The sequence below is a fragment of the Schistocerca americana genome, chromosome X (assembly GCF_021461395.2).
Source record: "Schistocerca americana isolate TAMUIC-IGC-003095 chromosome X, iqSchAmer2.1, whole genome shotgun sequence".
Classification (NCBI taxonomy): Eukaryota; Metazoa; Arthropoda; class Insecta; order Orthoptera; family Acrididae; genus Schistocerca; species Schistocerca americana.
Genome location: NC_060130.1, coordinates 431,249,272 through 431,264,289, shown reverse-complemented (window position 1 = coordinate 431,264,289; position 15,018 = coordinate 431,249,272). Strand labels below are relative to the sequence as shown.

The window sequence follows — 15,018 nt, the reverse complement described above, 5'->3', positions numbered from 1 at the left end:
ATTATGTAATAGTCTTATTTTCACAATATACAGCATAACAAAAACAATGTTATGTGAGAGTCCCCGGGGTGGATCATCTTTGATATCACCACTTCCAGTGTGTCCAACTATAACACGGAAATATCAAAAATGGACTAAGACTAGAATTGGTTTCATTACCATGTTGCCCAGAATTTTGCAACAGCTGTAAGCACAAGAGGAAGAATGGTGTCAGTCTTCTACCACCACCACAACCACCACCACCACCACCACCACCACCACTCCCAATGTTGGCTTTTGCAGACTTTCCGGAAACTGCTTCAGAATATTGTCAGCTTCCACTTTAACTCTATTGAGAAAAATAAGCATCTTCACTGAACTTTAAATCCACCTTTTTTAAACATATTTCAAATGTAGCGAGTAGCACACTACTTTGTTCTGATGGTGACGAAGACAGTTAATAGGGGTAGGCGCTGTTCATCCTACACAGTAACCACTGTTGGCTGATCCAGAGATGCTTGGAAATACTCTTATTTGCTCATGAAGCCATTTTGACAGCAGTCCTCACAAAGAAGTGGTTGCACATGATTAATGTGTTACTCCTATTGTTATCTGTGAGGAACAAAGTAAGTTTTATCGAATGTCGCGCTTCATTCAATGTGACGACGACACACACAGGATCACTAAGTATTATACTCTGTTACAGTAATGGTCAATAAATTACCTCGTTCACTTTTAAACAGGCTTTTACCGTAATTAAAACACAAGTGATACAATTTTGACATTGTGGCCCATGAAAGCAAAATGTCTTACAACTTCAGAGATGATTTGCACAGTGTGCCTTCTCTGTATGAAATTGACAAATATTTCCTTTTCCCATCCTGTTTGGGACATCTGTCAGATTGGCAGCAGTCCTCTATCATACCTTTCCCTCTCATGGTCCTATTCAGGAATGGAGGACCACTTATTAGTTTGGAAGTTATAGAATGAAACATGGAAACATCAGTGACAATGAATGTTTGAGTGAGGTCAAATATTTTAAGCCTTTTAACAACAAACAAACCTGACCACCTTGAGACTGTCAGTGTAGAGACGGATTTGTAGTCACATGGTAGCAACAATGGTTACAAAAGTTTTAGACATCATGTAGTTAGTTCCAGTATGATGGATGTAATGGAATTATGGGCAAAGATTAAACTGACTGTAAATCCTGCTCTAGAGAAGTATGTGCCAAGTAAGTAGGTTAAGGAGGAAACAGGCCCACCATGGTTTAAGAAGACCATCTGGAAAATGCTGAGGAAGCAGAGAGCCTGCACTCATGGTTCAAGAAAGACTGCAAAAACTGATGATGGGCAAAAGTTAACAGAAAGTTGATTGTTTCTAAAAAGTTCCATGCCCCAAACAACAACTTTTACTGTCATACCTGAGCGAAGAATCTTGCCAGGGAAATTCTTGTTCTACATAGAATCACAAAGTGGATCAAAGGCTCCTAACCAGTCACTCATCAAATGGTCTGGTATGGCAATAGAGGAAAATGAAAGATGAAGTTTTCAAGTTCATGTTTAAAAAATCAATCCGAGAGGAAGATCATGAGGACATAACATTGTTTGACTATCACAGACACTCGCATATGGAGGGCAGAGGATAAGCATACCTGGCGTTGAGAAAAATGCCACCCGGATGCGATGGAACTGCAATTCAATTCAGTTTCAGAGAGTGTACTCTATGACATGGGCCACTTATTTAGCTTGCATTTATCAGAGGTCTCAAGTAAACACAGTGCAAGTAACTCTCGTATACAAGAAGGGTAAAGGAATGGACCCACAAAATTATACACACACATCCTTAACATGGGCATGCTACAGAATTCTTTAACATATTTCAATTTCAAATAAAGTCAGTTTTCTTGAAACAGAAGAGCTTCCGTCTGCAAATCAGCACAGATTTAGAATGCATTGCTTGCGTGAAACTCAGCTTACCCTTTTCTCACACAATATCCTGTGAACCACAGATGAAGGACAACAGGCAGATTTCATAGCCCTGGATTTCCCGAAAGCAGTGCCCCATGGAAACCTCTTTAAGAGCAGAGGACACGGATTAAGTTCCCTGATATGTGAATGGCCTGAAGACTTCTCACATGGTAAAACCCAGTACGTTGTTCTCACAGGAAGTGTTCATTGGATACAAGGTTATCGTTAGAAGTGCCCAGGGAAGTGTGATAGGACTGCTAGTTCTCAATATACATATAATAGCGAACCCAGCAATGCTTCACAATTGCTAAATATGGATGGGAATTGGATATAAATCCTTATCTCCTCCTCCGCCACACTCTGAGCTTCGCCTTCTTCCCCTTCTTTTTATAATCTCCTCCTCCCTCTCCATCTCTTCCATCCATTCCAATTCCCCCCCCCCCCCCCCTCCCCACCCTTGAGCCTTGTATGTTGCTGTTGCAAACAAAACCTTGACATCACCTGTGTCCAGCCAAATGTTTATTAGAGTATCGCGTAAAATTCTGAAGTAAACCAGTCGAGAACTTTGATATGTTTGCTAATGTGGTTTTCTCTTCATATAGTAAATACATATTTATACAGCACATACATTAAAACATATGTAACCTAAATGTCTGTCTGAATGTTTCTAAGACTATGATGTAAAAACTTTAAGTAAACCAGTAAGGAAGATGGAGAGTTTTACATACAACAGTTCCCTTTTACATATATATCACACATGGTCCCCCCCCCCCTGCCCCCCCCCCTACGCGCACACACACACACACACACACACACACACACACACACACACACACACACAAAACCAAAGGAAAAACTTCACCACAATAATTTTTGTTAGTGTGCATATTGAATCTGTTAAACAACTTCATACTGTTCTTAACAGGTTTTTTTATGACTCAGTTCACACGTAAATATTATCTCAGGCGTAACTACATGATTATTTTAAATACAGTACATAATATACATTGAACTACTGTACTCACCAGAATTGTATTTCAGGAAAACTGCTATAGCCAGTGAAATAATTTTTCCACAACATGACACAGTAAACACTGGATCAATCTGCAAAATTACAACTGAATAAGTTAATATTCTCTACCTACACCTAATATGTAGATATCTATGGATAACTGAGTCCTTAAATTTCAAACAGTAGATTAGAGTAACTTGTAGCATTTGGCTACTCTAATGTAACTATTCATTAAAACAGTATATTATAGCTCAAGACAATATGGATGAAATTCCACAAAGTAAACAGCAACATAAACAAAAATGTATGCCTTTTAATAAAAATCTTATTTCTTCTATGACAAAAGAAAACACAAACACTGACACCATGTACACTGGTGCACTGACTTGCAGGAAGGAGCTAGCTATCACTGGATAATTGTCAATGGCTTGGTGCAATCATTCAAATACAAGGAAGAAGAGCTGTTGTGACTAAATGGGCAATTAGTTTCATTCTCTGTCATCTGATATTTCACAGACACCCAACAGAACAGCAAACAACACAATGTGTGACTATCTTCCCATAACAAACCTCTAGGTGTTGCGACAATTACCCCACTGTCCACTAGGTCATCAATTAACAGAACAATGAAACTGTATTTAGCACAAAAAGTGTAACTTGTGGACCTATATAGTGCTGCAAGAAGGGAATGTCTTATTTGACCAAAAGTTTTTCATATGTGAGAAACAATTTCATGTAACTTCTACACGAGTTTGAAGTTTTATTCTATTGGTTTCTGGAGAAATCATCTTAAAGACTTGCCAACTGACAAGCAGACATGTTGGGTTGGGACATGTGACAGTAACTTCCTACCCTATCTTCCCAGCCATTTGTGCAGTGCAATTAAGGATAACAGCTGGGGAATAGCATTCACCTACATAGCACATACAGTCTGAACCTCATGTGTCATGTACCATTGGCAAACATTTCTTGATAACCTATTGTTTTTTGTCATTTTGAAAGGTGTTGAATTATAGGCCTTTATATATATGTAAAAAAAACAAAGATGAGGTGACTTACCGAACGAAAGCGCTGGCAGGTCGATAGACACACAAACACAAACATACACACAAAATTCAAGCTTTCGCAACAAACTGTTGCCTCATCAGGAAAGAGGGAAGGAGAGGGGAAGACGAAAGGAAGTGGGTTTTAAGGGAGAGGGTAAGGAGTCATTCCAATCCCGGGAGCGAAAAGACTTACCTTAGGGGGAAAAAAGGACAGGTATACACTCGCACACACGCACATATCCATCCACACATACAGAGACAAGCAGACATATTTAAAGACAAAGAGTTTGGGCAGAGATGTCAGTCGAGGCAGAAGTGTAGAGGCAAAGAAGTTGTTGAAAGACAGGTGAGGTATGAGTGGCGGCAACTTGAAATTAGCGGAGATTGAGGCCTGGCGGATGACGAGAAGAGAGGATATACTGAAGGGCAAGTTCCCATCTCCGGAGTTCGAATAGGTTGGTGTTGGTGGGAAGTATCCAGATAACCCGGACGGTTTAACACTGTGCCAAGATGTGCTGGCTGTGCACCAAGGCATGTTTAGCCACAGGGTGATCCTCATTACCAACAAACACTGTCTGCCTGTGTCCATTCATGCGAATGGACAGTTTGTTGCTGGTCATTCCCACATAGAATGCATCACAGTGTAGGCAGGTCAGTTGGTAAATCATGTGGGTGCTTTCACACGTGGCTCTGCCTTTGATCGTGTACACCTTCCGGGTTACAGGACTGGAGTAGGTGGTGGTGGGAGGGTGCATGGGACAGGTTTTGCATCGGGGGCGGTTACAAGGATTGTGTATCTCTGGCTGCAACCCTTCCTTCCATCAGTCCCTATACCAGTTCCAAACTGAACGATCCATTGCCCTCACCCACCTAATCCTTCACCTACACAAAAACCAATGAACACACCCGTCAACTCCTATCCTTAATAAAAGTCCTTAATCTTTCCTCTCCCACATCCACACCGGCTGTTCAGAGCATCCTCCTACAGGCCAACCGTAAATTAGAACAGCATGCCACCCTCCACCTCAAAAAACTATCCTATCTCCTGGTTTCCCACCTCCGGGAAGGCAACTCACTCACCCTTCACAACCTTTCCAGCAAACCTCCACCTCCTCTCATTGCACACAAACCCAGTCTCTCCCATCTACTCAATCTCCCACTTCCAGTTCCACTCCCTCCAAAACCTCAAAATTCCGATCAACACAATCTGAAACCACAACACCCTAATTCAGTAGTTAACCTTTCCTCCAAACCTCTCTCCCAATCCGAAACCTCTGTCCTATCCAAAGGCCTCACCTTCAGCCCCACTCCCAGATTCAACCAAACAGCCCTCGTCAAAGATTTACTGTCCTACACTCGTACTCTCTGCTGGAAGTATCACTTTGCCACGAAGAAAAATGATCCTAATCCTACTCCTAATGATCAGACTCCTCAAGACACCATCCAAATTGAACCCTGCCTGGAACAGTTCCATCCTCCGTCACAGTGGGACCCACCTCCTCTTCCTCAAAATCACCCTCTCCAAACCTTCCAGGAATTTCTGACTTCCAGCCTTGCATCTCAATCCTTCTTAAAAAACCTTAATCCTACACCCAACATCACCACTGCTGAAGCCCAGGCTATCCGTGATCTGAAGGCTGACCGATCCATCGTCATTCTTCCGGCGGACAAGGGTTCCACGACCGTGGTACTTGATCGTCGGGAGTATGTGGCTGAGGGACTGCGTCAGCTTTCAGACAACACCACATACAAAGTTTGCCAAGGTAACCCCATTCCCGATGTCCAAACGGAGCTTCAAGGAATCCTCAGAACCTTAGGCCCTCTGCAAAACCTTTCACCTGACTCCATCAACCTCCTGACCCCACCGACATCCCGCACCCCTACCTTCTACCATCTTCCTAAAATCCAGAAAACCCAATCATCCCGGCCGCCCCATTGTAGCTGGTTACCAAGCCCCCACAGAACGTATCTCTGCCTACGTAGATCAACACCTTCAACCCATTACATGCAGTCTCCCATCCTTCATCAAAGACACCAACCACTTCCTTGAAAGCCTGGAATCCTTACCCAATCTGTTACCCCCGGAAACCATCCTTGTAACCATTGATGCCACGTCCTTATACACAAATATTCCGCACGTCCAGGGCCTCGCTGCGATGGAGCATTTCCTTTCACGCCGATCACCTGCCACCCTACCTAAAACCTCTTTCCTCATTACCTTAGCCAGCTTCATCCTGACCCACAACTTCTTCACTTTTGAAGGCCAGACATACCAACAATTAAAGGGAACAGCCATGGGTACCAGGATGGCCCCCTTGTATGCCAACCTATTCATGGATCACTTAGAGGAAGCCTTCTTGGTTACCCAAGTCTGCCAACCCAAAGTTTGGTACAGATTTATTGATGACATCTTCATGATCTGGACTCTCAGTGAAGAACAACTCCAGAATTTCCTCTCCAACCTCAACTCCTTTGGTACCATCAGATTCACCTGGTCCTACTCCAAATCCCATGCCACTTTCCTTGACATTGACCTCCACCTGTCCAATGGCCAGCTTCACACATCCGTCCACATCAAACCCACCAACAAGCAACAGTACCTCCATGACAGCTGCCACCCATTCCACATCAAACAGTCCCTTCCCTACAGCCTAGGTCTTCGTGGCAAACGAATCTGCTCCAGTCCGGAATCCCTGAATCATTACACAAACAACCTGAAAACGGCTTTCGCATCCCGCAACTACCCTCCCGACCTGGTACAGAAGCAAATAACCAGAGGCACTTTCTCGTCCCCTCAAACCCAGAATCCCCCCACAGAAGAACCACAAAAGTGCCCCACTTGTGACAGGATACTTTCCGGGACTGGACCAGACTCTGAATATGGCTCTCCAGCAGGGATACGACTTCCTCAAATCCTGCCCTGAAATGAGATCCATCCTTCATGAAATCCTCCCCACTCCGCCAAGAGTGTCTTTCCGCCGTCCACCTAACCTTCGAAACCTGTTAGTTCATCCCTATGAAATCCCCAAACCACCTTCCCTACCCTCTGGCTCCTATCCTTGTAACCGCCCCCGATGCAAAACCTGTCCCATGCACCCTCCCACCACCACCTACTCCAGTCCTGTAACCCGGAAGGTGTACACGATCAAAGGCAGAGCCACGTGTGAAAGCACCCACATGATTTACCAACTGACCTGCCTACACTGTGATGCATTCTATGTGGGAATGACCAGCAACAAACTGTCCATTCGCATGAATGGACACAGGCAGATAGTGTTTGTTGGTAATGAGGATCACCCTGTGGCTAAACATGCCTTGGTGCACAGCCAGCACATCTTTGCACAGTGTTACACCGTCCGGGTTATCTGGATACTTCCCACTAACACCAACCCTTCTGAACTCCGGAGATGGGAACTTGCCCTTCAGTATATCCTCTCTTCTCGTCATCCGCCAGGCCTCAATCTCCGCTAATTTCAAGTTGCCGCCACTCATACCTCACCTGTCTTTCAACAACTTCTTTGCCTCTACACTTCTGCCTCGACTGACATCTCTGCCCAAACTCTTTGTCTTTAAATATGTCTGCTTGTCTCTGTATGTGTGGATGGATATGTGCGTGTGTGCGAGTGTATACCTGTCCTTTTTTTCCCCCCTAAGGTAAGTCTTTCCGCTCCCGGGATTGGAATGACTCCTTACCCTCTCCCTTAAAACCCACTTCCTTTCATCTTCCCCTCTCCTTCCCTCTTTCCTGATGAGGCAACAGTTTGTTGCGAAAGCTTGAATTTTGTGTGTATGTTTGTGTGTCTATCGACCTGCCAGTGCTTTCGTTCGGTAAGTCACCTCATCTTTGTTTTTTTATATATATATATATATATATATATATATATATATATATATATATATATATATATATATATATATATATATATATATATATATATAAATATATAAATTCAACACCTTTCAAAATGACAACAAACAACAGGTTATCAAGAAATGTTTGCCAATGGTACATAATACATGAGGTTCAGACTGTATTCTAACCCTAATTATGTACTTATTAAATGGCCATACAAGAGGGCTGTATAACGCCAGTATGTACTATAATACATGTATTCTTGTTTACATGTATCTAATCTGCATTTCTTGCAAATTGCATATCATCTGTACAATGTCTTCACAATGGTGCTATTTTCACTAAACCATATACTGCATCTAACTTCCAACACAGGTCTTATCAGCATACACAATAAACTGGTCACCCTCAGGATACAACACACTAATAGTACGAGACTCCACCTCTTTTTGTGCTGATTCCATACAGTCAATTGGCACCACACATATTTCACAGACATTACTTGCAGAAGCAGTGCAGTCACATGGCAGCACTGAAAAGTTTTGTATCGCATACAGGGCTCCAAAGCAACCAATGTAATCTTTCACTGTAGTGACTAATAATTTGTCCAGTGAACATATGTTTCACTCCTCTTCAATGCACATGACACTGTTTATCTAATAAATAAATCTAGAGACTGCCATTCCAACAAGAGATCATGAAAGAATCTTTGTTGAGGACGAATTTAAAATATTTTAAAAGCAGTCTAGCAGCACACAAACTATGCTATGGGAGAAAAAAATGTATACATACAGCACCAAGGTATACATACAGCACCAAGACAAACTTCTAGGTAGCCTCCCCATAACCCAAAGATAGTTGGGTATTTGACTTAGTTTTTGCAGCAACTTAACTGATGTTTGGCTTGTTGCCTTTCAGTACCTCCATACACGAAAGTCTGCGAGCCATTTACATTTAAACTACTAAGCACTTTAGCCAAACAAGTCTGAAAGCATTCCAATACAGTAAGCCTAATTATGTTTCACTTGACACTCCTTATGTTAAGAGTGAAGGATTTTTTAACACTGGACTTCACATAATATGTTAAGCCAGTTTCTCGTGCAAGCACTGATGGCAAAACAGTCAATTTCAAGGATAAAAGAGTGGGAGAAATGTGGGGTGGGGTGTTTCTATGAATGACTTCCTTATCACATTTATTCAGATTTGCAGTAACTTGAGGTAATAGAAGTGTGGCCCCTGAGGATCCAGTTGTTCTGTTCAACACCACAATGAATATGAAGCAGAGTTGCAGAAGAATGTACAGTACAAATGTAGTTCAGCAGCTATCTGTGTGTATCTGCCTCTCCAGTCCCTTGACATGAGAGACCATAAGAGCATTATTACACAAACTTGCAGCATACCCACTCAATATTTTTTCACATGGTTTTGTTTAATTGCGAACAATGCACCTCAAGTCGCAGAAAATCTTGCATCAAACAGGGTCCAAACCACAGAGGATTTAACTGTCACCTGATACTTCACTGCTGAGGCACTGCACCACACTGACACACATGAGGCCTTAACTAATGAACAATGACAAGACAACTATGTAATCTACTGAAACTTTAAGCTTTACAGCCATAGCACAGTGATCCCTCTAGGTACAGTACAGCATTTTATAACACCCAAGTAAAGCCCACACAAAGGGCAACAAAGTCTTCTGAAAGATCTCATTGTTTAAAGCCACCAGGCTCTTCATCAGTACCATTTTTGATGAAGATACAAATGCTGCAGTTGCACAGGAGAAGTTTCTCAACTGAGAGCAACATAAGCACTTGAGGGTCATGCTCGTGCAGAAATTTGAGGATGGAGGTATTCCAAACACTACATGCAGAAGATGTGGATAAATTCACTGTGCATAGTCTGACAATGTGACAATCCTGAGTGAGGGAATTTATGTGCTTGTTCTCTTTACAGGTCAAGGGAAGAACTACAACATACTTCCACAAACCAGGACGAGGGAAATCAGCAGGAGAGTGATACTCTAGTAGTTCTTCCAATTTCAATCCCACATTTGCTCTTTTTGACCATGCCTGCACAGTATGTGGTATCAGATACTCATTCTTGGCCAAGAAACAGGGAAATTACTAAATCTTACAGAGCACAGCCACACCTCAAAGTGCAAGCTGTTGAATTTGTTAAACCCTCAGTGTCTCAAGACTTAAAAGTACAGGCAGGAGCTGATGTTCACACTGGGGAATTCGAACTGCACAACTTTGGATGACCTCAGGTATGACCTTTTTTTAAAGTCTACAAATCTTTCAAACCTGAAAGGCTAACCACCAACATCAGACGCAGCAAGGTGGCATCATTGCGATCCTACCATGAAGTGCAATCTTGGTCGGGAAAGAAAAGGGATCCAAGCCAGTAGGGCTGAAAGAGAAACTTATTATGGTTGTTTCCCGCAACGATGACAAAGGATGTGGTACCATGCACGCTACTCAAGATGGTTTCCAGTGCATGCAAAAACAGGATGAACAGCAGTATGTGGATGTCGCAAATCTGGACTGAACTGCTAATTGATTTGCAGACAGTGTTTTTTTTTTGTGGTTTTAGGGCGCAAAACTTCTATGGTCATAAGCGCCCAGCCCGTGACGTAGGAAACAGGAAAAAAGCGAAATTTAAAATCAGCAGCAAGGGGAACAAAGTCATAAAATTTGAGAAACAAAAGGCAGAAGGAATGCTTAAAAATCCACTAGAGAAAGGGGTTGGTTGTCCCCAAAAAAAGCTTCAAATGACTGACGTCATTTCACTGTCACTAATAAACTGTAGAACGCGGTCAGCTGAGCGCGTGTCATCTGCTAAAATCAACGATAGATCAGGCGATAGCTGTAGACGGGAGCGTAACGGATTAAAATAGGGGCATTCAATTAAAAGGTGTCTGACCGTCCACAGCTGAGAGCAGTGGGGACAGAGTGGGGGAGGATCACCGCTTATAAGATGTCGATGGCTAAAAAGACAGTGCCCTATCCGGAGTCTAGTTAAAATTACCTCCTCCCGACGACGCGTTCGGGAGGAAGAGGTCCAAGTGCAAGGAAGGGCTTTCACTTCCCGCAATTTATTATGGGGAAGTGTTGACCAATGCGCATGCCATAAATGAGCAACTTGGCGACATAAACCGCTCCGTAGATCGGTACACGGAAGAGACTGAATAGCTGGCCGAGGAAGAGAGACTGCAGCCTTGGCCGCTATATCGGCCGCCTCATTCCCACAGATACCAGTGTGTCCCGGGAGCCAGAGGAACGACACTGAGACGCCCCCCAGGTGGAGCAAGCGCAGACAGTAATGAATCCGGTGGACCAGAGGGTGCACAGGGTAAAGAGCTTGGAGACTTAGGAGAGAGCTGAGAGAATCTGAGCAGATTACGTACTGTATCCGCTGATGGCGGCGGATGTAGTGGACAGCCTGGAGAACAGCGTAAAGCTCCGCAGTATAAACTGAACACTGGTCGGGATGCCGAAAGTGATTTGGGGTGTCGCCAACAATATAGGCACTCCCTACACCTAACGATGTTTTCGAGCCGTCGGTGTAAATAAATGTGGCTTCCGTCATTTGTGCACATAGAGCAGCAAATGCCCGACGGTAGACAAGTGTAGGGGTACCATCCTTGGGAAATTGACATAGGTCTCTGAGCAAGTCGATCCGAGGACGGAGCCAAGGCGGTGCTGTACCCCAAGTTGTCAAGAAGGTTTTAGGAAAGTGGAAGGAGAGAGAATGGAGCAGTTGATGGAAGCGGACTCCCGGGGGTAGTAGGGAGGAGGAGCGGCCTTGCATACCCGACAACAAAGGAGGTGTCGAAAAAAAGGTCATGGGCTGGATTAGCAGGCATGGAAGACAGATGGCTAGCATAACGACTCAGAAGGACTGCCCGCCGATTGGACAGCGGAGGTTCAGCAGTCTCAGCATAAAGGCTTTCCACAGGGCTGGTGTAAAAAGCTCCAGACACTAAACATAATCCACGGTGGTGGATAGAGTCGAGACGCCGAAGAATAGACGGCCGAGCAGAGGAGTAGACTATGCTTCCATAATCCAATTTCGAGCGCACTAAGGCGCGATAGAGGCGGGGAAGGACCACTCGGTCCGCTCCCCAGGAGGTACCATTCAGGACACGGAGGGTGTTAAGGGAACGCAGACAGCGAGCCGAAAGATAGGAAACGTGGGAGGACCAGCACAGTTTTCTGTCAAACATAAGACCCAAGAATTTAGCGACGTCGGAAAACGGAAGGTTGACAGGACCTAGATGTAAGGAGGGCGGAAGAAACTCCTTACGTCGCCAAAAATTAACACAAACGGTCTTACTGGGTGAGAAACGGAAGCCGGTTTCGATGCTCCACGAGTGGAGGCGATCGAGACATCCTTGTAGACGTCTTTCAAGCAGGCTGGTCCGTTGAGAGCTGTAGTAGATCGCAAAATCGTCCACAAAGAGGGAGCCCGAGACATCAGGAAGGAGACAATCCATAATTGGATTAATGGCGATGGCAAACAGTACAACACTCAGCACGGAGCCCTGGGGTACCCCGTTTTCTTGGGAGAAAGTACGGGAGAGAGTAGTGTTCACCCGCACCCTAAATGTGCGCTCTGCCATAAATTCGCGAAGAAAAAGGGGCAGCCAGCCTCGAAAGCCCCAAGAGAACAGTGTGCGGAGGATGCCTGTCCTCCAACAGGTATCGTATGCTCTCTCCAGATCAAAAAATATTGCTACCGTTTGGCGTTTGCGGAGAAAATTGTTCATGATATAAGTGGAGAGAGCAACAAGATGGTGAACGGCAGAACGATGCTTTCGGAATCCGCATTGGGCTGGTGTTAAAAGACTGCGGGATTCCAGCCACCAAGCTAAACGGTAATTCACCATACGCTCCAAAGCCTTACAGACACCACTCGTGAGAGAAATGGGGCGATAGCTAGAGGGGAGATGTTTGTCCTTTCCAGGTTTCGGAACGGGAACGACAATAGCTTCCCGCCATCGCCTGGGAAAGGTACTGTCGGTCCAAATTCGATTGTAAAGGCGAAGGAGGTAACGCAGGCTATGGGTTGATAAATGCAGCAGCATTTGGACATGGATACCATCCGGTCCTGGGGCGGAGGAGCGAGAAGAAGAGAGTGCATGTTGGAGTTCCCGCATGGAGAAAACAGTATTGTAGCTTTCGCGATTTTGAGAGGAGAAAGCAAGATGTCGCACTTCCGCTGCACGTTTCTTCGGGAGAAACGCTGGTGGGTAATTTGAAGAGCTCGAAATCTCAGCAAAGTGCTGACCCAATGAGTTAGAAATTGCGACGGGGTCCACTAAGGTATCATGCGCGACAGTGAGCCCAGAGACCGGGGAGAAACTAGGCGCGCCTGAGAACCGTCGAAGCTGACTCCAAACTTCCGAGGAGGGAGTGAAGGTGTTAAATGAGCTAATAAAGAATTGCCAGCTTGCCTTCTTGCTATCGCGGATGACGCGACGGCATCGTGCATGGAGGTGCTTATATCGGATACAGTTTGCCAAAGTTGGATGGTGACGGAAAATGCGAAGGGCACGTCGCCGCTCACGTATTGCGTCACGGCATGCCTCGTTCCACCAAGGAACTGGGGGGCGCCGGGGCAATTCGGAGGTGCGTGGTATTGAACGTTCCACAGCTGTGAGAATAACGTCGGTAATATGTGTGACATCATCGTCGACGCTGGGAAAGCGACGGTCATCGAATGTCGCTAGAGACGAAAAAAGTGTCCAATTGGCTTGGGCAAATATCCAGCGTCGCGAGCGCATATATGGCAGTTGAGGCTGCAGTCTAAGAACACATGGGAAGTGGTCACTCGAGTGTGTATCATCAAGGGCGAACCATTCGAAGCGCCGAGCTAGCGGAACAGTACCGACCGCAAGGTCCAAATGAGATAAATTTGTCGCGGAGGCAGACAAAAATGTGGGGACCCCAGTGTTGAGGCAGACTAGATCCGCTTGGTGGAAGACGTCTAGCAATAGTGAGCCACGTGGACAAGGATGTGGAGATCCCCAAAGCGGGTGGTGGGCATTGAAGTCCCCAACCAGCAAATAGGGGGGTGGAAGCTGACCAAGAAGATGAAGGAGATCAGCTCGTGCCATTGGTGTGGACGATGGAATGTATACCGTACCAAGAGAGAACGTGTATCCAGAAAGGGAAAGACGGACGGCGACAGCTTGGAAGGAACTGTTTAAGGGGATTTGGTGGTAATGGAGAGTATCGTGGAGCAGAATCATGAGTCCTCCATGGGCTGGAGTGCCTTCAACAGATGGGAGGTCATATCGGACGGACTGAAAATGAGGGAGAACAAAGCGGTCATGGGGACGCAGCTTTGTTTCCTGGAGACAGAAGATGACCGGCGAGTAGGATCGTAAGAGGATCGACAATTCATCCCGATTAGCTCGAATGCCGCGGATATTCCAGTGGATAATGGACATAGGGTGAACAGAAAATGGAGGAACGTGACCAAGGGTGCTGTCAACTCAACGACTGCTCAGAGCTTGCGACCGACAGCATGGAATGGCATTCAGTCGACGGCAGAAGATCCTGATCCATAGGTTGGTCAGGAGCAGCTCCAGCCACCAACGATCGGCCAGTTGACCGGCCACCAGCAGTGCGCCTCGGCGACACAGAAGACGGCCGAGGGCTATTTCCGCCAGGTGGTGCTGTAGATGGGACATGCCTTGGCGGAGAAGGAGAGGAACTGTGTTTCTTCGTAGCCTTCTTGGAAGTATGAGGTTTAGATGAAGGAGGAACCGATGGTTGTGAAGTTGCGGTACGTAAAAACTCTTCACGAGAATGCTCTTTTTTCGAAGACTTGGCGTCTGACTTTTGAGCTCGAGATTTAGCAGAACCCGACGAAGGGTGAGCCATAGAGTGGGCAGGCGAAAGTGTTGAGGTTGAACGGGCGATCTTTGCGCTGGCCGATCTGACGACCGTGGTATTAAAGGTGAGGTCGCAAGTCTGCGTGGCCGCCTCCTTTGTTGGCCGAGGAGAAGCAAGGACAGTGCTGTATTTTCCTTTCTGAGGCACAGTGGGCTGTCGACTGGCGAGTAACTTTCGAGCAGCAAAGGTCGACACTTTTTCCTTCACTCTTATTTCCTGGATGAGTTTTTCGTCCTTAAAAACGGGGCAATCT

At 45.3% G+C, this 15,018-nt stretch overlaps 1 protein-coding gene across 2 annotated transcripts in view; it reads right to left on the bottom strand.

Annotated features, from left to right (window-relative positions):
• The window catches only part of LOC124554994 (importin-9), a 169,903-nt gene that overhangs the window by 34,872 nt on the left and 120,013 nt on the right, over positions 1-15,018 (bottom strand). For both annotated transcript variants that reach the window (XM_047128735.1, XM_047128734.1), the window contains exon 12: positions 2,975-3,053. In XM_047128735.1, coding sequence (XP_046984691.1) covers positions 2,975-3,053 — 79 coding nt within the window. The remainder of the gene's footprint in view (positions 1-2,974; positions 3,054-15,018) is intronic.